At 38.0% G+C, this 21,584-nt stretch overlaps 2 protein-coding genes across 2 annotated transcripts; one reads left to right on the plus strand and one right to left on the minus strand.

Moving 5' to 3' along the window:
* Positions 1-2,052: 2,052 nt before the first annotated feature.
* LOC126371265 (serine/threonine-protein kinase PAK 3) lies at positions 2,053-17,172 on the plus strand. The gene is made up of 2 exons (XM_050016548.1): positions 2,053-2,929; positions 12,835-17,172. The coding sequence occupies exons 1-2, from the start codon at positions 2,230-2,232 to the stop codon at positions 13,626-13,628; spliced, it is 1,494 nt and encodes a 497-aa protein (XP_049872505.1). The 5' UTR covers positions 2,053-2,229; the 3' UTR covers positions 13,629-17,172.
* Positions 17,173-17,857: 685 nt separating this feature from the next.
* LOC126371270 (methionine synthase reductase) lies at positions 17,858-21,411 on the minus strand. Its single transcript, XM_050016555.1, has 5 exons — positions 21,200-21,411; positions 20,940-21,086; positions 20,030-20,266; positions 18,742-19,458; positions 17,858-18,120 (listed from the first exon to the last, which is right to left on the minus strand). The coding sequence occupies exons 1-5, from the start codon at positions 21,311-21,313 to the stop codon at positions 17,905-17,907; spliced, it is 1,431 nt and encodes a 476-aa protein (XP_049872512.1). The 5' UTR covers positions 21,314-21,411; the 3' UTR covers positions 17,858-17,904.
* Positions 21,412-21,584: the final 173 nt, after the last annotated feature.

Raw genomic sequence — 21,584 nt, forward strand, 5'->3', positions numbered from 1 at the left:
AGGACCCTGTCGCACTTACATATTTGACATTTAGTGAGACTTACAGTTCAATTTGTCAATAAAGTTAATGTGACATGGTACCAAAGTGTATACATATTAATGCTCGTGACCGTACGGAACCTACAAGCAAGAACCCGACTAACGCTAATCGATTCTACAGAACGTGTGTAAAAGTGCTTCCTATTTAGAAACGTCAAGATAATACTAAGCAGGTGCGCGGGCTGAGGAAATAGACGGACAGACCGGCTGTTTATGTTTGTCTATATTGAAAATATTGCGCCATCTCCATATAGTCTAGTCCATAACATTATACTGGCAAATTGGGTAGGTATTTAATTTACCTACGTCTATGTGACAGTTGACACTAACACAGTTGGCTCGACTATAGACGTAAAACAACCGATTTAAAACGTTTAACGTCATAAAAATCGTTTAAAACTGTTGAAAACTCGCCTACAACAATAAAAGAACTGTGTCTTAAACTTCATTATGGGCAAGTTTTGGTCCCCTGACGTTATGTTTCGTTTTTAATTAAGTTGTTTATAGAATATCAATAGAAAGTACCCACGACGGAGCAAATAGAACTAAACACGCTAAGTATATTGTTATCAATAATTAATTGGAATATAGGCGTGAGCTTATATTATGTTAAATCTATCTATTTAAACTATTTATAAAGTTTGCTATTATAAAACCATTTAGGTACCTTTTTCAAATGTACTTAGACATCACTCAGGTAAAATAATAAACCAAAACCAAACCAAATATTGTGATAGTCATTAGAAAAACTTAGTTTGGCTGCACTTAACTACTGACCCTACACTACTTGGTAAGTATAATCTCCGGGTAGACATAACTACGTACCTAATTACAAGCTTTCAGACAGCGTACGTAGTATCTCTTACTAGTCTGTGAGCGTACCGCTACTACCTACATAAGTACAGTTGTCAACATTTCGTAAATAATGGTAAACTATCAGGTAATTTACTTATCAAGAAACACTTTTCTATAAAAAAATAAAAAGACATGCATTCTCATCGAGACTAGGTATATAGGTACCACAACCTATAGAGGTACATGTGGAAAAGCAATAGAAAGGTATGCTATACTGAAGAAATTTCCAACAAGCACGCTGTTAACCTTACTGTTCTCAATATTCATTTCTCTATTTTGCATGTAATAAGCGACTGTAGAAATGGAACTAAGACGGTTTAGTACGCACACATGTTATTAAACGAGCTAAATTGAGCTTATCACTGGCCATTGACCCTTCCTTCGCACAAAAGTGTTTTTAGACATCTCCGTAGGCGTATTTTATAAAGATATCCGGTACTTCATTGAAAGAGTTAAAGATTTCAGTGAGATATGTAGGTATACAATCACTCTAGGAACCGAGAGAAAGACTTTAAAACATTACCGAAAGGTTTCGAAACAGACCTCTTTCCGAATAGGTAGGTAAAGACGTATTTTTTTAATTACACACTGGCCGTTTTCCGACAAAAAAATAAAATGTGCTAGCCTTTTAAGGATAAAAACAACAATTAGGTATTTTATTTTTATCGATAGGTATCCGGCTTCCCTAAGCACGTTGTGCCAGTAATCATAACCGATCGCTATTTAAATTATGGTAGAACAATATAACCCTAAAAGCAACAATAAATAGTAAAAGTGAATAAACGAATGTCATATCACACATTTATATTAGATAAGTCTGACTAAATATTTAAAAATCTTCTACGCGGCCTATGAATCATCCGGAATCCCTATTTATCAGCAATCAGTGCTGCCAACATTGTGTTCCGTTAAAACGTTCCGTTTCCAAAAAGTGTAATACAGTTCCATTCGTGTCATTAGTCCATTTATTCACAATTCGCACAAAGAAAATAAACCTTGCCTGGTTTTTAGACTACCATGACAAACAGTAAAGAAAGAATATAAACCGTTATCAAACGATTCACATCATTATTATTTTAAATTATTTTTCAATATGAATATAATTTATGTGCGTAAAACGTAACGTAAGTGTCCACTCATTTGACAGATGATAAAAAGTTTCTCCATCCATTTCTCAATTTTTTATCCGTCCGTGATTTGCCACTCCTATAATAGTGAAAAACGTTTTCACTTTTAATAAAACGTGCTCCAGCGTGAAATGTAGGTTGGTGTTCCTGCGGGAAGCGTGTGGAAATGGCCTAGTCGTTATTAAGAGTGCTACAAAAGTGATTCAAGATGACTGGGCGTCCGCGGGGAGTGTTTGGGAAGCTGTTCGCTAAGAAGCAGCATAACAGAGAGGAGAGGGCTACGGAGATTGGGATGCCCACGAACGTTAAGCAACATATACATGTCAGTAAGAATTCTGAGACGGGCATGCTGGAAGGGCTGCCATCCTCGTGGTTGAGGCTCCTGAACACGCAGATCACGCCCGCCGAGCAGAATGAGAACCCGGACGCGGCCATCCAGGCCGTCAAGTTCCACATGTACACCATCAAGAAGGAGAAAGCGCTAGATGAACCCTTCAAACCCTTTGTTACTGCAGAGGCAATCACCGAGGAAGATTTGGAGATAGAGAAGTTGCTAGACAAGAAAAACCATCAGAGCCAGGACTCTGACCTTTCTTTAGGCCAGAGCAGTGAGGAGGAAGCTGTTCAGAATGATAAGCCATCATACGGTCACCGGGCAACAATGCCAGCAATGCCGCACAAAAATAGTATTAAAAAGAAAGACCCGCTGTCGGACTTGAGTGCAGTTGTGGAAGACCTGACTCTGATTGGTAAAGAGCCAGAGGAGAGCCCAATCCTGAGGAAGAAGGAAATGATGAATGCAATGATGTCAGATGAGGAGATTTATGAGGAGTTGAGGAGAATTTGCAACCCTGACGATCCTCACGTGAGGTTTGAGAGGGTCAAGCAACTGGGTGCTGGGGCTTCAGGTAAGAATTTGGACTATTGTACTATTACTTGTTTATTCTACTTAAGATAGATGGGGACTAACCTTTATCTTACTAGATAGATAAAACTAAACACTTATCAATAGACACATTTTAATTTTGTGATGAAAGATGAATGGTGCATGAATGTGATAAGAAAGCCATTTCTATCTAAAAAAGTCCTCTGAAGGTCTATTATTATTATTGTTTCCTATAACCTCTAAAAAGTTAAAGAAGTAAGTTGAAGCTTCACAAGTATTGGTTACATTAATCTTTAATACATAATTAAATTCACACCTGTGATTCCTAATGGGGTAGCTAGCTATAAGAAAACTTGCAGCTACTTTTGATATGATGACCTAAGATGGATATGAGGAACCATACGGTAACAGGCAGATAAAACCCATTGCCAATCTTATGGAAGTAATTAAATAAATAGGAAAAAAAGGGAAAATTTAAATCGAAAAATTCAGTTTTCTCTTTGTGAGTTTCCCTAAGTCAGTGTTCGGAAAACCCATTTAAAAAGTTAACCGATATAAAAGGTTAACAGATTCAATCGGTATCCTTTTATTACGGTAACACGTTAATCTGTTAACCTATTGAAACCTGTTAACACATATCAAGGGTTAACCTCGGTTTTATAGGTTATTACTAACGAAGAGTAAAATATTAAAACAAACTCAGCTGGAAAGAGAAAGATGGGTATAAACGGGAAACAAGCGTTTTTGAAGAATCGGCTATATTCGACAAAATTGAATGGAATCGTTAAAAATCGGCTAAAATCGTCTGGATTCGAGTAAAATTTACAAAATTGATTGGAATCGATAAGGATGGCTAGATTCCACTTCACTCGACTGGATTCCAGGTTATTCACCTACCTTAATGACACATCGGAGTTGGCAAAGTGGAGTTGGTAATGCGGAGTATAGTATCCCTCAACGCAACTTTTTCTTCTGGGGGACTTCAACGCCTGCCATCAAGAGTGTTTGTACCCGTTCCAGCAGACCGACCATGCTGACAAAGAGGTGCAGGCTTTTGCCTTGTCACTAAGTTTCTCACAGCTGGTAAATTGCGCTGCAAGGGTACCTGACGTTGCCAACCATACCGCCAACTGCTTGGAACTTCTGCCGACAACTGATCCGGACCGATATCAAGTATCAGTGACTTTCCTTTAGGAACTTCCGGCCATTGTTTGGTGAGATCTCTATCTGTCTATCCCCCATCTGATCTTAACCGCAGAGAATCCAGGCGAAGATGACGATACAAGTTAGCAGACTGGGATGAGATGCGGCACTTCTTCGCGTCCTATCCTTGGAGTGAGGTATGCTTTTCTTCAGAAGACCCGACGAGCTGCGCAGACCCACATACCGGGTGTGGGGTGAAGAATATACCTGCAAAGCTCCTAACTCTGAAGAAAACTCCGAATAACGCCGCCAAGTCTTGCAAGAGGACAATACGCGGAGCTCGTTTCGACCATATAAGTAGGCCAAATCGGTGCGAAACTGGCTAAGTACCCAACTGGTATTTATCTAGCTAATTTCTGCCGTCTGTTGTTGCCGCCATTGCTGAAACCTGATGGATCGCTGACCTATACCGCGCACGAGAAGGCAAATTTATTTATCTCCTCACCTGCGACTCTCGTCTAGATGCTGAGAACAATATTCCACCTAGTGTACCTCTTTGTGATCTGGCAATGGCAATACTGGGCTGAAAAAAATTTGAATGCCATCGAAACTACAAGAAGAAGAAGAATGGCAGAGATCTGTATCCGGCAACATGAGGTCCTAAAAATGCTTCACATTCTAGACGTGAATGAGTTCCGTGGTCCAGATGGTATTCCAGCAATCGTACAGCAGAACTGTGCACTTGAGTCGTCTCCAGTACTGACACGGCTCTACCGGCTCTCTTTGGGTTCAGGACTAGTCCCGAACCCATGTAAGCTTGCCTATGTGCAGCTTGTGTCCAAAAAAGGTAGTCGTGCCGTGCCGACCCTGCTAACTACCGCCCCATTTCAGCGAACTTGAACAATTCCCTTCTAGCGTACCTTCACCAACGATCTATTTAGTGACCGCCAATTTGGTTTCCGCCGTAATAGGTCAACTGGCGAATTCTTGTGTACGCTACACACTTGCGAGGCTCTTGCCGTGTCCTTTGATATCACAAAGGTTTTTGATAGGGTTTGGGAGAGTCTTATTGGAAATATAGCCATAGGCTTATTGGAAAGCTTCCGGCATATGGGATCCCTTCTAGCCTGCGTAATTGGATATCTGACTTCCGGAGGAATAGACGGATTTGGGAAGTCGTCGATGGGTGCTCGTCTGATTTACATGGTATTAGTGCCGGAGTCCCTCAGGGATCTGTTCTCTCTCCCACTATCTTCCTGCTCCAGATCAATTATCTGCTGATTTATGTCCTATGGGTATGCAGACGATAGCACAGTGACGGAGAACAAGCACCAGGAATGTCAGCGTTATCAGAACTTGTTATCAGGATCTTATGAATCGTGTGAATTTGACCCTTAAGTCCGTCTCAGAACGGGGTGACAACAACTTGGTCGAATTCAACGCTTCCAAAACCCAGGTATGTCTGTTCACCGCGAAACGAATCTGGCTCCAATGTTCCGGAGTGTACCCATTAGTGATGTAACGAATATTAGCATTCGCGAATATTTTTTGCAGATATTCGTATACGCATTCGCGAATGTCTAAAAATTTACATTCGTTACACCATCACTAATATCCACGTCAATTACCAACTATCTCGAGCTCTATGGTATGGACCTAATTGCCAACCTAAACTTCGACTGCTACACCGAGTCTATAACAAAATTGCAGCCAAAAATCAGACATCCTTTCTAAAGTCAGATGATATTTCCCCTCAGAGCAGTTGCTCGATCTATACACAGCACAGGTTCGTTGTAGTATGGAGTACTGCTGTCACCTTTGGCAAGGCTCTGCCAGCTCTCGGTTGGCCGCTCTCGACTTGGTGGAGCGTTGAGCATTAAAGCTCGTAGACAATGAGTCGTTAGTGAAGACTCGACTCCAAAGTCTAAAACACAGACGAAGGGTAGCGGTTTTTTATAGGATACTTCCTTTAGGCTCTTCCTTTTTGATGCGAATAGCAAAGGACTGGAACTGTTGTCTGCATTTCCAACTCGTTATAATTTGGCATTCTTCAAGGCTAGGGTGAATAGGCATTTACTAGGTAAGCGTGATTCACCCTAGACCACATCGTCCCATACCACCAGGTGAGAATGACGCGGTTTTCAAACGTGAGCCTATATTATTAATAAAAAACTGGCGATTTTAGTCGTTTCCAGGCGATTTTGTGGAATCCAGTCTAGTGGAGTGGATCAAGTCATTTGTGTCAGTTTAAGTCCATTCAAGCTGATTGTGACGATTCTAGGTGCTTGTCAAATCCAGTCCATTTTAATCGATTCTAGTCGAATCCAGTCGATTCCTCGACTAAAAAATAGACTCGATTCAAGTCTTTAAATTAATATACGCATCATACAAAACCGTAACGTACCATACGCCTAAACCATGCGATACGGACTTCATCCTATGGCTACATATTAAGATGCATCCCAATTCCATCTCAGATCAGAGTAATATTCAAGATCACTCAAACAAGTGAGTTAGAGAGCGTTATTATATTGTCTAGATTCCATGACGACTACCTTCCGACTTCATACTAGTAACCACATCTTGCGTCATTTTAAAATGGAGTTCCTATAACCATCTGGTTACCATCAGATCTTGAATACTAACCAGAGCTAGAATGCTCGTCAAGGCAAATTATTTTAACATCGAGTTTCTAAGTTGACAATACAAATGACCACCTGGTCATCATCACACCCTGAGTATCAACCAGCAACAACCACCTAGAGTCAGAGTTCTCATCAAGACAAATCAAACAAACCCAAACTTCCTTTTGGTTATCATCCAATCCTAAATACCAACCACCAATAAAGTTCTCATCAAGACAATTCAAACAAGCCCAAACTCGAAGGTTACGCGTTATTTTAATATCGATTTCCTAACTTATGACCACCTGGTCATCATCAGACGCTGAATACCAACCACCAAAGCCAAGTATAGCTAGAAGGCTCATCAAGACAAATCAAACAAGCCCAAACTCGGAGGTCTAGCGTTATTTTAATAACGAGCTCCTATCCTTATAACCACCTGGTTATCATCACACCCTGAGTATCAACCACCAACAACCACCTAGGGTCAGAGTGTTCATCAAGACAAGTCAAACAAACTCAAACTCGGCGATCTTGCGTAATTTTTTTGTCGAGATATAATAATATAATATAACCTGGTCATCATCAGACCCTGGATCCTTCCGTCATGTCTACAAATCTTCTCGTAATTATCACCTATCAAACAAAAAAAAATGTAACCAAATCGGATCATGCGTTCTGCAACTACGTTACGACCTTTCCGCGTAGCGTCGCTGGTTAAAAAGTAAACGTCGAAATAGTAAAAAACAAAGCGCGTGGAACGATTAAACGACGCCGACAAGTGCCTGCAGGTTGCTTGGCGCAGCGTTGCCAGCATTCATTTCGCACGACGGAATGGCAACATGCAAAAATAACCGTTTGTAAAGCGGTTAACCTATCATTCCTGTTAACCTTTAATTTCTGTTAACAGTGTTCGCAATAACCCCCTTAATAAAGAATACCGAAATGTTTCGGTATACGCCTGTACTGTTAACACATATTTATTTCGGTTAATAACCGAATTATTTCTGTTATTAACCCTAACCGGAGGAACACTGCCCTAAGTACAGGTAAGTGATATAAAAATATGATGGGTAAAATATCAATACAATAATTTATTATATACACTAAAACCTGGACCAGATTAGTGCACAACAAAGAAGAATGGAGAAAAAGGGGGGATGTCTTTGCCCGAAGGCACACAGATTTGGTTATCGTAGATTAAGGAAAAACTTAAAAAATGCAACTTGTATTTCTGATATAAGGCTATAAATATAAAAAAAAATATTATAGATGAGATATTTCGTCATGATTTTATAAATATAATGCAAGGTCAATAAGGAATAGAAAAGTATGTTTATTTTGTAATTCTTTATGATGCTTAAAATTCAAACTAGATTATATTATAATATAAAAGCTATTTGTATCTTGTAAACATACTTACAAGACCCATTTATTTTTAAATAAAATACTTCTTCACCATAAGCGGCTGTTAAGGCTGTTGGCAGCTCAATAATAATTCTAGACACCAGAGTTGATGAGGATCAAACCTGGTGTCAACCCTAGCTCATTGGTTTCACAACCCATACAAGAGAAGATTTGAGATAGATTGCTTTCCTTTGTATTTACTTTTGCATTAGCTTGCACACATGTCAATACAAAAACAATTATTTCAATTTATTCTTTTATTATTATTGTCTGTTATTTTTGACACTAAATATTTCTTTAGAATGTTTTGTTTCCACTGCTGTTACAAAGGGTGATAAATTTGTCTCACTTTGACCTTCTGGCTTATGTCTACGCTAAATATCTGTTCATATTCTTATACCTATTAGGATTATTAGGAGGTAGATGGGTAAAAAAAATATTTGCATTTATATAATAAATGACTATAACCATTGTAATTGGTACTGGAATAAGCAGATTATGAATGGACTTGTTTATTTGGTTCAAATGTGGTAAAGCCTGAACAAAGTCTTATATGCCTGAAAAGCTACAACCAGCTGCCTATCATAATATCAATAAGGGTTATTTAAAATGTCGAAAGATGGCTTTGGTTTATCTATATTTTTCATTTCATTACAACTTTCATCTGTAAGTTTTCCATAGCCACATTTTCTGTCCTTTCAAGTAGATTACAAAAAAATATATATTTATTCTTCAAAATTGGCTCACATACTTAGCGCTTTTTGAATGTCAAAAATTACAGTACATATTATGTAACTAGCTGTAAAACTACTACCACATCGGAAGCTGTAACGCTGAGGGAAAGACGTGGCCAGAAAACCTCTCAGCACAGGGCCTTACTCCTACTGTTTCATGTTTTCCTTTCTTTTTTTTAAGTCCAGTTTGTATTACATATAAACTTAAATACAAATACTAACAATTTACATAGGTATGGAATGAAACAAATGACAATGTTAAACTATAGTTTATAGTATTTTATCTTTGTTACATGTTTATGTAATGATGTGTAATCAAATATAAAATTAAGATAAGACAAAAATAACATACCTACATTGTATATACCAACTACTAACTGCACTATAATTATTTGAGATTACACTTTAGGACAAATTAAGATTTGGCTAGTAAGCTAGCCTAACCTTTTTTTTTGTAACGAAGGGGAAATCCTCATGGATATGTCTAAGTATCGACTAAAACTCGTCCGATGGCCCTCTGCTGTGCATGTCAGGGAGCTCCGGGATCTCTGTCGAACGCACCGGTGCTCCCCTCGCACTTGCTTTTATTAAAGCGCATCCCGGGGTAGATCCCCATTGCCGTCCCTCCCGGAGATCGTGCCCTTACCACCCACGATCCCCAGTGTCCCCTTTCAGTCGCCTTTTACGACAGGCAGGAGGTACCGTAGCCCTATTCTTACGCCCGGAACTACAGGGCGGAACCTAACCTAACCTAACCCAACCTAATAAATAAACACAACTTAATGCTCACACACAACTATATTCTTAGGGCGCGATTGGTCGCAACCATTGCAAGATGAACTAACCCACGCTTCGCCAAGCTTTCTGTTAGACCAACATGAGGGCTGAGTCATATCGCCGTATATAATGGTCAAGCCAACCTTGTTACTGTAAATTGCCCCGCCGGCGTGGTCGACGATTTCCCTCATTCAGCGCTTATCGCTATCAACCCACTAGGGTCGATTAATTCTTTCAAATATTCTTCCTCTCGGACGACGCCCTGAGCCGAGGTTCGCGCCCAACTGGGCACCTTCAGGCCTGTTGTCTTAAATTTTGTACTGGGTGAGAGCCCTCAGCGCTCCCCATTTGTCCGGCCAAGTAGTTAATGCCATCTGCGGCAAATCTACTATAAGTCACGTCAAAAAAAAAAACAACTGAAAATTGCACGTAAAATAAATTCTCTCATTAGTGCAAGTTTTTACCTGGAAGGTAGGAAGCCAGGGGGACACAGGATTTTTTGGTTTTTAATTACAGTGCTAATGATATATGGTCTGAAACATGTGGTTTGGCAAAAATCTTTGTGATCCCTAGTTTGATTAGGACATTGCAGGCTGATCACATGATTGGTCGGTGAGCACGTCAATTAATCAGTCACGGCTGCTAATTACTTAAGTAAGTCAGTAGTCGTTACAAAAGCCACGTCACAGGCTCTTGGCAGCTCAATAGTAACCCTGACGCCAGGGTGGATGATGCAGTCTTCTTCTGTCGTGTGGGTTGTGAAGTAGATTACCGACCCCATCAACCCTGGTGTCAGGGTTACTATTGAGCCGTTAAAGACCTCTGACATGGCTCACGTAACGACTACTAACTTACATCAGTAAGTATTAACCGGGACCAACGGCCTTCTTGCTGATGATGAAGTGGTACCTTCAGAGCAACGCACGTTGGCGATTTTCTGTTCCCAAAAAAATGTATTTGCTGTTTAAAATTACAACTGAATCTTATCTATGAATAGCTAGTGGTAATCTACAAGTTATCTTTGATTCTTTTCAATATATGCTCAATCCACATGACTTGAAGACACAATAAGCAAACTTGATGTTACCGAGTTCTCAGCCTTGATCTAAAGATATAGAAACAATAGAAGCAAATTCCCATGCATCTTGCTATATTATATGACAACTTGAGAAGTAATTAACTTGATACATGTCATACACACTTATGTTAGAGAATAATATTATCATCTTAACCAAAAGTATTCTGGTAGTTATTCCCAATGAGGGACATTCCAACTTTTTACGTTCCTCAAAAACAATACAGAAGGCGCTGTACAGTTTTCTTCGTTTAATCATCTAATTTCATGGAACAGACATATGAATCTTTTATCTTTGTTTTTGGGTGCAAATGATGACCCTTTTTGTTACACCCAGGCACAATTACATCTACCACCCATTATTATTCTGATCAAAATAAAGAGAAACAATATAGGTAGCGACATAATTCTATACTATATAATGTGATCCAAATATCAAGCAACATAAACTATCGCAATAAAACTTAAGAGATAGGTGGTTAAGTACATAAAATTTATGAGAAAATAGGTAATGGGCACCGATTCCTGCAGACACCTCCTAATTTAATTTTAAGTTATACCCGTCATTTTCTTATCCGCCGTAAAGGAAGGGACGGATTGTCAACAAGTTAATTTTAAAACGAATGAATACCCCGTCGAATAAAATAGGCATCTCACTGGTACGTTGTCCGTTTGACGTGCTGTCTACTTAACTCCGTCGGGTTATTGGCCGATGTAAAAATTTTAGACAGTTGTTTTAGATTTCTGCTTAAAATTGACGTGTACTCCATAAATTTTATGCCTGTCGATTACCCGTCCCTTTCTTTTTCAACGGATAAGAAAATGACAGGTATAACTTAAAATAAAATTAGATGGCGTCTGCAGGAATTAGCACCAATGTTTACGTTAAAGCTGTACAACGCCTACAGCTATACACTGGAAAGTCCCTCAGTTAGGGTACGCGTAGCAAACTCACGTACCCCTAAGTCCCCAGGAGTAGGGGTACATGAATTTTCTTTAAGGGGTAACATAATTTCAAACGCTTAACTCTCGTTCAATCGAACCAACTTTCCCCAAATTTTTATTTTCTTAAGTATCGCCAGTATTAACTCCTTCCTTAATCTCGTAAGGCCGAGATTTCCAGTGACACTATTTAAACAATAGAGGTTGTATTTTAAAAGGACATTCGGTCTTACTTTAAATGATGTAAGTACAGTCATGAGCAATATAATGTACCCACTTTAGGACTCTGTCGCACTAACATATTTGACATTTAGTGAGACTTACAGTTCAATTTGTCAAAAAAGTTAATGTGACATGGTACCAAAGTGTATACATATTAATACTCGTGACCGTACAGGAAAAACTAATTGGTAACCTAACCACTAGTCTAGGTCAAAAAGGAAAATTATTTTTCTATGTTGCATATCATTGAGAACTACATATTGTCTAACAATTGACGCGTTCTTTATAGCACATTGTTTGATCATTTGTCACAGTTCATCGTAATTATCTTTTATGTGACACGAATGTCATAAGCGGGAAATTAAATTCCAAAACCTAGGTATATTGTATGCCATAGAGAAGTTTCATAGCATGGCGAAACAAGTTTGTCTTCAGAGTTGTAGCTCTGTCTACCTCGTTAGGGATATGTGGCTTTCTATACCATCAAAAGGTCATCAACTCAATTCACATGTTAAACTCATCAGTCATCACTACACAGGTCTGCAGATGCACATAAAGAATATTAGTCATGTTAATTACACTTAATTTATGTAGTTTTTTACCTCTCGAGATGTTGGAGAGCTCTACAGATTTCGTTTAGGAGACGTGTGATTTCGAAATGAATCCATTTACCAAATCTTAACAGGGGGTTAAAAAGGCTGCATCGAAGCATTTCATCTAAAAAGCAATATTGCTATTTGACATTTGTGTGCATTGCGCACTTACTTTTACATGCGCAAATGTCAAATAGCAATATTGCTTTTTAGATGAATTGCTTCGATGTGGCCTTTTTAACCCCCCTGATCCCTCTTTACATTAGTGCCTATGTTTTATTCACTAGTTATTAGACACTCAAGTTATCTGATTCCAGAAATCTAATAGATAGAATGGAGAATGTTGGTACTATCGCCAATTAGCGCGATATATTTGTCTAACTGCTAATCTTCGCATGTTTTTCTTTCAGGTGTAGTGTTCATCGCAATAGACAGTAAGGACGGCTCCCGTGTCGCCATCAAGGACATAGACTTAACCAAACAGTCCAAGAAGGATCTCATACTCAACGAAATTAATGTCCTGAAAGGCTTCAACCATAAGAACCTGGTCAATTTCTTAGATGCCTTCCTCAGTTACGACCATCTGTGGGTGGCCATGGAGCTGCTAGACGGAGGGTCCTTGACCGATGTAGTCACAGAAGTAGTCATGAAGGAAGGCCAGATCGCAGCCGTCTGTCGGGAAACCCTCCTAGCCATAGCGTTCCTTCACTCCAAAGGAACCATCCACAGAGACATCAAGTCAGATAATGTTCTACTTGGAATGGACGGCACGGTCAAGGTAACAGACTTCGGTTTCTGTGCCAACATTGTTGGTGACGAGAAACGACAGACCATGGTCGGGACTCCTTACTGGATGGCGCCTGAAGTTGTCACCAGGAAGCAATATGGCAAGAAAGTCGACGTCTGGTCGTTGGGTATAATGGCGATCGAGATGATTGAAGGGGAGCCGCCATACATGAAGGAGACGCCTTTGAGGGCTTTGTATCTGATCGCGGCGGTGGGTCGCCCGAAGATTCCGAGGTGGGAAAACCTTTCTCCGGACTTCCAGGACTTTTTGGACAAGTGCCTTCAAGTGGATGTGGATATGCGAGCGACGGCCGACGAGCTGCTCGCGCACCCGTTCCTCAAGTGCGCGATGGAACTGCGCACCCTCACGCCCCTCATCAAGGCCGCACAGAAAATACTCCACAAAAGCTACGAGTGAGACTGGTAATGCTTCCATTCCCCACTATAATTATTTTTTTTACCAATATTTCCACTTTTGTAACCGTTTACAATTCGTATGTACAATTTCTTGTTGGAATGCAATGTGGTGCCAAGTAAATGGATAGTTTAGGGAAGGTTTCACGTAGGTATGACTGGAATTTTATAAATATATGCGATTTGTTCATCGCGTTATTAAATACAGGGCATTATTGACAAATTGGCGCCTGATAATAGCAAGAAAGAATCGATAACATACTCGTAAGTTATTTTAGACGCTTTGATAGGTAGGCTATATGCGTTAGATATGGGGCGTAAATGTTCACACGTTGTATATTCTAAAACGGTAATACTTTTGACAATACAATCTAGTATAGAGCTTTGTCTTATCAGATAAAACTACGCGAGTGTAGATATATGCTATCAGCTACCGATATAACGTCAGATATGTACATCACTTTGCGACCGCCGTCGTGAAACATTATGTACAATTATATGCCATATTTAAATAAATTGGAAACGATCGAATTAGATATATAAAGTTGATTAGTTTAGTTACTTAAAAATATCTGTCCAAATTGGTTTACACGAATTTTAAACTTATGTTTCTTGGGGCTATCATTTGTAGTTAATCTATATAGTTTTTTTAATTGTTTCGAAAATTATTACTTTATAATGGTAAGTAAAAACTTGCACAAACTTTCAATGTTACCAACATGCAAGATAGACGACTACGGTGGGTTTTACTCATGGATTGGTGCACTGATTTATGTTTTACCAAAAATGTAAATAAACGTTATTTTTAACTAGTCTTAGTAAAACTTGCACCATACCATTTTCAAAATTTCCAATTGACGCACATTCCTTTTAATTTCCGATCTATAAACTATTTTGATACTGTGCTTTTCGTGCTAGATTATAATTAAATATACTATATTTCTATAAGACTGTAATTCCATGCTCACGTTAAAATCGAACAATAATTTGACAAGTTGCACTGCCCCTATATATATAGAATTGGATATACCTAATATAATGTAGGTCTTATGGTATTTGTATAATATGTACAATTGGTGTTTCGCTAATTCAAAATTATTATACAATTTCCTTAATTAAAATAAGCCAAGGAAAAGCTACATTTTTTTTAAATATTTTATTGTTTTTTCCTCTAAAATAAATAGGTGCAATACAAGATTTTAGAAATCAACTTTTAACCAAATCACAGTTAAGTACAAAATGTACTTTTAAATTGTATTTTATGTATAAGTATTATTGTAATTGTATTATTTTCGCATTTTTTACTCCTGTAGCCATAAAACGAGTAGGTATTTCACGTATCCCTTGAATCTTTGAGGTAACAGGACATTTGGCGACGTTGGCGAATAGATGAGTCATAGATACTAAAAACAGACTGAATCATACATACATAATCTTCATAAAATAAACCAAAAAGGGCCTTATTAAAGATAGTAAGAAAGACTGAATTGTTACTAACGTTGATTCGTACATAATCATGACATAACCCGAGTGGTGTGGCTAACTTACCCCCAGTCACCCCACGGAGCACATTCCGCGAATTTCTATGACTCATTCGTCGTCGCATGGCTAAGTGCTACGCTACATAGCTTGCGGTAGACCTTTGTAAAATTCGGAATTACGTTTTTTTTATACAAAGAATCATCACAGGCCTTTACATCTTTATCAGATGATTCAAACAACGTTTCTGTGGCAGCTTTTAAAATGGCTGTAAAGTCCGATGCGAGAGCGACAGTAGCGGCCGCACGACTGGCATTGTAGTTGAGGGTTATTAGACGGCACAGGTGGTAAATCAGCCCTTTGAAAGGGCTGAAACAAAGAATATCAAATAATAATTTGATGAGATTAATCCGTGTACGGTACGGTCACAAGTGCTAATATGTATACACTTTGATGTCACATTAACTTTTTTGACAAATTAAACCGTAAGTCTCATTAAATGTCAAGTATGATAGGGCGAAAGGGTTCTAAAGTGGGTACGGTCACGAGCATTAATATGTACCTATACACTTTGGTACCATGTCACATTAACTTTTTTGACAAATTGAACTGTAAGTCACTAAATGTCAAATATGTTAGTGAGACAGAGTCCTAAAGTGGGTACATTATATTACTCTTGACTGTACTGTGTCACCGACATTCTTCTGACAATGTTACCAAGATGAAACCGACTAGCATGTACAGTCATGAGCAAAATCATGTACCCACTTTAGGACCCTGTCTCACTATCATATTTGTCATTTAATGAGACTTACAGTTTAATTTGTCAAAAAAGTTAATGTGACATGGTTTCAAAGTCTATACATATTAGTACCTACTCGGGATCGTATGCAAATAATGACGCCGGAAGTTAGTGATCTCTACCTAACTATAAAAGGCGTGAGGCGTGACATATGTTTGTTTGTAGATATCTGTCTAATCTACTTACCTGAAAAATCATACCGTCGGAAATAGAAAGAACCTTTTTGTAAGTGGGTAAAAATAACATAACTAATTGCCCAATTGCAGTAGCCAGAGCTACATTCACCGCATGATGACCTAAGTACCCACCTCTACGAGCTTTCTGTAAGACTAATGTTCAAAAAAATTAAAATTTAAAAACCCCTGACCAGAAAAAAGTACGCTAACAGCAGACCAGCTCAGTGGTTCCAGAAAACATTAGTGTTTCAAATGTCAGATCCCACATATACTTGCAAGCAAACTGAGCGTGTAACATTCCTTTCACATCTAACAAACGACCTGATGACCTCGAAGACCTGAACCGATTTCCACCAAACAGCTAAGAACACTCTCGACTGATATACCTTTCAAACAAAAAAAACTGCATTAAAATCGGATCATCCGTTTGGGAGCTACGATGCCACAGACAGACACGTACACATTTCCACACACACACAGACACGTCAAACTTATAACACCCCGTCGTTTTTGCGTCGGGGGTTAAAAACGATTGAAAACGTAGGTATTACAAAGGTCTACCAAATGCATAGCGTTCAATGTAATTGTAACTTGTCGACCGCGAGTGCCTGCTTGACTAACACCCGTATTCTGAGATGTTAACTCCAACCTCGACCCCGTCCTCAGTTGAGCGACCTCAAGGCCTTCCTCGAACTCACCTCAAAATCGGTATTTAGAGACGGCGCCTCAATCTTGAGTTTACTGCAGTACGGCATTACGTCATTATTTTCGTATTCTTATGTTGGCAGTATGACATTCTCGACTCCAGTGAGTAAAGTTCTCAAGTCGGGGACGTAAATATCAACTTAAAATACCAAAATGCTCAGCTGAGGCAGAGTCGAGTGAACATCTTAGAATATGGATGGAAGCGTTAATTTAGGTGTATTTTAGATTAGCTTTAAGCATAGCATAGCGTAGTGCAAAAACACAACGAAACTTGTGTAAATTGTATTTAAGCTACATTGCTTTAGACTAAGTTTATATACACCAATGACACTTTTGGAACATTTTATTGATACAGATTTGCCTATTAAATTATTTTTGTAAAATTATCACTTGTTTTTTATTAACATATTTTACCAGTGAATCCGGCAGATGTCCTACCCGATCGCAGCGCCCATTACCGGGTTCGATAGCGTATCAAACCACACAGGGATTCACTCAAACCACAGATATATCTACTCAAACACACGCAACATTTTTCATCAAAATCGGTCGAGCCATTTTAGAGTATAAGACTTAAACACGGCAACAGATTTTTATTTGAAAAATACATTCATAAACTCACTCCTATAATCCACAAGTAACCAAATACAAGGTACTTACAGAAATATATTTTATGATACTTTTTCAAATAGCTTTTAAGCTGGTCTGTTATTCCTTATGCTATGCTTTTATTGGTGGTGTCACAAGACAATAATTCCATGCAAACTCCAAGGAAAACTTTAATTTTGACGTTTTTGTAATAAGTATCACATTTGACTAGGTTGTCGGGTAGCCTATTCTAAGATCTGAGGGGTTCAAATGGTCACATCGAAGCAATTCATCTAAAGAAAGCAATATTGCAATTTGACATTTGCGCATATAAAAGTGCGCAATGCAAACAAATGTCAAATTGCAATACTTACTTTCTTAGATGAATTGCCTGGCCACGGCACGTTATATAGCGTGCGCTCCGATGCATATATATCATAATTGAACTAAAATTCGAATTGGGTTCTCACAAAAACAAGTTACTTATGATGCAACAAATAAATATTTATTTACAGTCAACACTAATTAAGTTAACTCCAAGTGTCGACAAAGTATTTATCACCTTTCTGCATCTCAAAAATATATTTCTCTGCTTCTTCTTTCGTTTTCCCATCGTATTTAATTAGACATTGAACTAAGACATCTTTTACTTGCGACGCCATATTTTTCAAGTCACCACATATGAAAATTGAGGCCCCATCTTTAATTAACTTTGTTAATTCTTCTCCATTTTGTGTTAGAGCATCCTGTGAAAAATAAAACAATTGCATAATTATTTTTTCTATAGATTCACAACAGGCTCTGTGGTCTAGTGGTTAGAGCATTGTGCTCACGATCTGGAGGCCCGAGTTTGATTCCCGATGGGGGCACTGTAGAAAATCACTTTGTGAGATTAACGGCTTAACGTGCCCTCCGAAGCACGGAATTATCTTACTTTTCGGGCAATCAGTTGATTCAAGTCTGCAATACTTACCAAATAAAGGACAGTGTCACAGAGTGATTTTGACAATGTACTCATCAGGTATCGAACCCGGACCTCTAGTATGTAATTGTGGTCTATCAATCTAATTTTCAAATTCAAAAATATCTTTATTCAGTAGGTAGTATCTTTATTTGGAGGCGTTCATAGATAGGCCCATCTGCCTGCTCTCGTTTGCTAGTGTTTGACACATTTCTTCGAGATTGGATGGGTTTTCTTCAAACAAGACTAGATCGTCAGCAAACCTGAGATGGTTAAAAAAAAGGTAGGTATCTTTATTCACTACTGAATATAGTGTAACTATGTTACTATACTATATTCAGTAGGTAACATAGTTACACTATATACTTCCTTTCAGTGATAATCTTATAATGGTTCACTCCCTTACCTGAATGTATTTAGTTTCACAACCGTCCACTCTGGAAAATGCTGTGCTCATTTTCTTAAGAATACCATTCTCTATAAAGTTCTTCAACTCTTGCTCATAAATAAAATCTAGCTTGGGATCTCTGCAACCGAAGAACAACCAAGCTTCACCGAGATTTAACTCAGGGTTCTTTCTTTTCAAACATTCCCTTTCTTGAAGAAATCCTATATAGGGAGACACCCCAGTACCCGGCCCAATAAATATCATAGGGAATGCTAAATCTTTAGGCATTAAAAACCCAGACATATTCTTTCTAATATAAATAGGTATTTTACTATCACAACTTTCTTTGCCTCCATTACTGATGCTCAAACTCTTTATTCTACTTTCTAAGTCCACATTTGAACTAGAAATTACTTCTTCTAACCATCCAGTTGTGAGACCTTTTCTATTATTCCCAATATCCATTACTGAGAAACATATTTTGAGTGTATTTGGGTCTTTAATTTGACTGTTTACTATAGAGTAAGGTCTGGGTAATAATCTGGGAAGATTTGCTAGTAGAACTTCAGCTGGTGGCTTACAAGTCTTGAAGATTGAGAACAGATCCAAAACACAAAGGTTTTTGTTGAGTATGTGTGTTGTGTACACTGTGGCACCCTCTTTACTGCAGACATATTCTAGTACTTTCCTTTCATTATCATCTTTCGTATGCCTTGACAGGGCTAGGAGGAAGAGCTGTAAACAAACAAATAAGCAATTAACATGATAACTTGTTCTCAATTGCATCTATGAAAGCAAAAAAGCCAAGATTGTGTGCTAATAATTCTGTAACCATTCGTTCATCAATACTTGGAATTAAAACTAAGGGTGGTATTAATAAACTAATCTCAGCTGAGACTGCCCTCAAGATTATGCTCCAGTCCCTGTTTTTATGTAAGAACTGTCACATTCACATGATCTTGAGGGCAGGTTCGAAGCTAAGATTAGTTTATTAATACTACTTTTTACTAAAAAGTCCAAAACACGAAATTAATTACTATGAAATTTGTATGAAAAAGCACACTTTAATGTCGTAGAAAACGTGATAAAAATGTCGGACTTATTATTACATTTTCTTTATTCAAATTCATAAATAAGTTAAATAGATGTGACTTTATTTAGTAATCAGAATTTCATAATTTATCTTTGACCTAGAATACTACCCAATTTTTAGGATAATGAGAAATATTAACAAAATAGGATGGTGTATTAATCTATTTCATTACCAATTTATGAAATGTAGGAAGAAATATAATGTAAACCATACCTTTTTAATCACACTCCTAAGATCCAAGCAATATTGGAACACATGTCTAAGTGTAGATTTCACAGGTACATGAACTGGTATCTTGGCTCCTTTTAGAGTTTTGTCTACAATCAATGTGTATTGGTCATCTGCTTGTGATTTTAGGTTGAGGTGGTCTAGGATCTGCTCCACATCTGCAGTGCTGTTCTGAGGTATCACTCCTATTGTATCACCAGGTTTGTAGTTGAAGGTGCTACCCTGTAAACAAAGTAATAAAAACTCTTTTACATTTCAGATAAGAGCGTGGTTTTTAGTAGTGAATGTGGCTGTAAACTGTATTGTTACGACTTATGGCACTGCTCACATTCGGGATTTACAGGTTGTTAGTGACATTGTAACAAAAACTTTGAAGGATGATTCAGGCCATATTCTTGAATTGAAAATATAAAAAAAACACGTAAGTTTTCGTGATTTTTCTGACAGCAAATTCCGCTCTATATCAACACAGAATCATGGTCTGAATCATCCCCCTCAGTATTTGTTAGTGTTACTAATACCATGTACATATTAAAATAACATAATATACAAATATTGTGTATAACTTATACTAGGGTAACCTTTAAGTAGCCTAATTCAGTTTGTTAAACACTTTGTCTAATGTTCTGTTTTACAAGTTGTTGGTCATCTAAATAAATGAAATATTTTATATTAGGTACATATTTAACAAATGCAAAGTTCGTATAAACTCTGAGAAAGAAGCTGATCCCATTCTGGAGGTGGACGAACATACTGTGAAGAGTACGAGAAAAGGAGCCTTTGCTTTTAGTGGACCACACATGGCTAATACACCAAGAGATATGGACATACAACCCAAATAAAGGGAACATTACAAAAATCTGGAAAATAAAAATTAATGCAATTTAAAACATACCGTAACATCAAACGTGACCTCATAAACAGCTTTACAGTCGTTATTTACCGCAGTCAAGCGCCTCCAATCCGAAATATCGGCATGAAACACATTGCTGCTTGCAAACGGCAGCGGAGGCGCCCGAGACTCGTACAACGTCTCATTTTCCTAGAACAGCCCTTACATTAGTACCTCTCTATCTCAAGTAATTAACTAACACAATTACGGCCAAAAATATAGTCAATAGCAGTATTTCTTTCACAAAATAGGACGAAACTTACATCACACTTCTGAAACTCGATTTTCAATGGATTTTCTTTAACAATCGGTAAACTGAGCACTGTAGTCTTAGAGGACGCTTCGAAAAGGTCCTGGAAATTGTGTGTAACCACCATGGTTTATTTAAAATATTTAAATAAATCACAATTTATCAAAGTTGAAGCACATGCCATGCTCAACATGATACCTACCAAATCCCAGATGATTCAGTCGTGACGTCATCAATAATGACATTTGGATCGACATTCATAAAGTATGGAAAAAAATTAACAAAACCATACCTGCCTGCGCAACCTTAATAATTTCATTTTTTTATTTGCTCATTACACTGTAAATATTTTTTACCGCTATTTTACTTTTATTACCACTCCATTTATTGCGTTTTTC

This window comes from Pectinophora gossypiella, chromosome 12 (assembly GCF_024362695.1).
Source record: "Pectinophora gossypiella chromosome 12, ilPecGoss1.1, whole genome shotgun sequence".
Classification (NCBI taxonomy): Eukaryota; Metazoa; Arthropoda; class Insecta; order Lepidoptera; family Gelechiidae; genus Pectinophora; species Pectinophora gossypiella.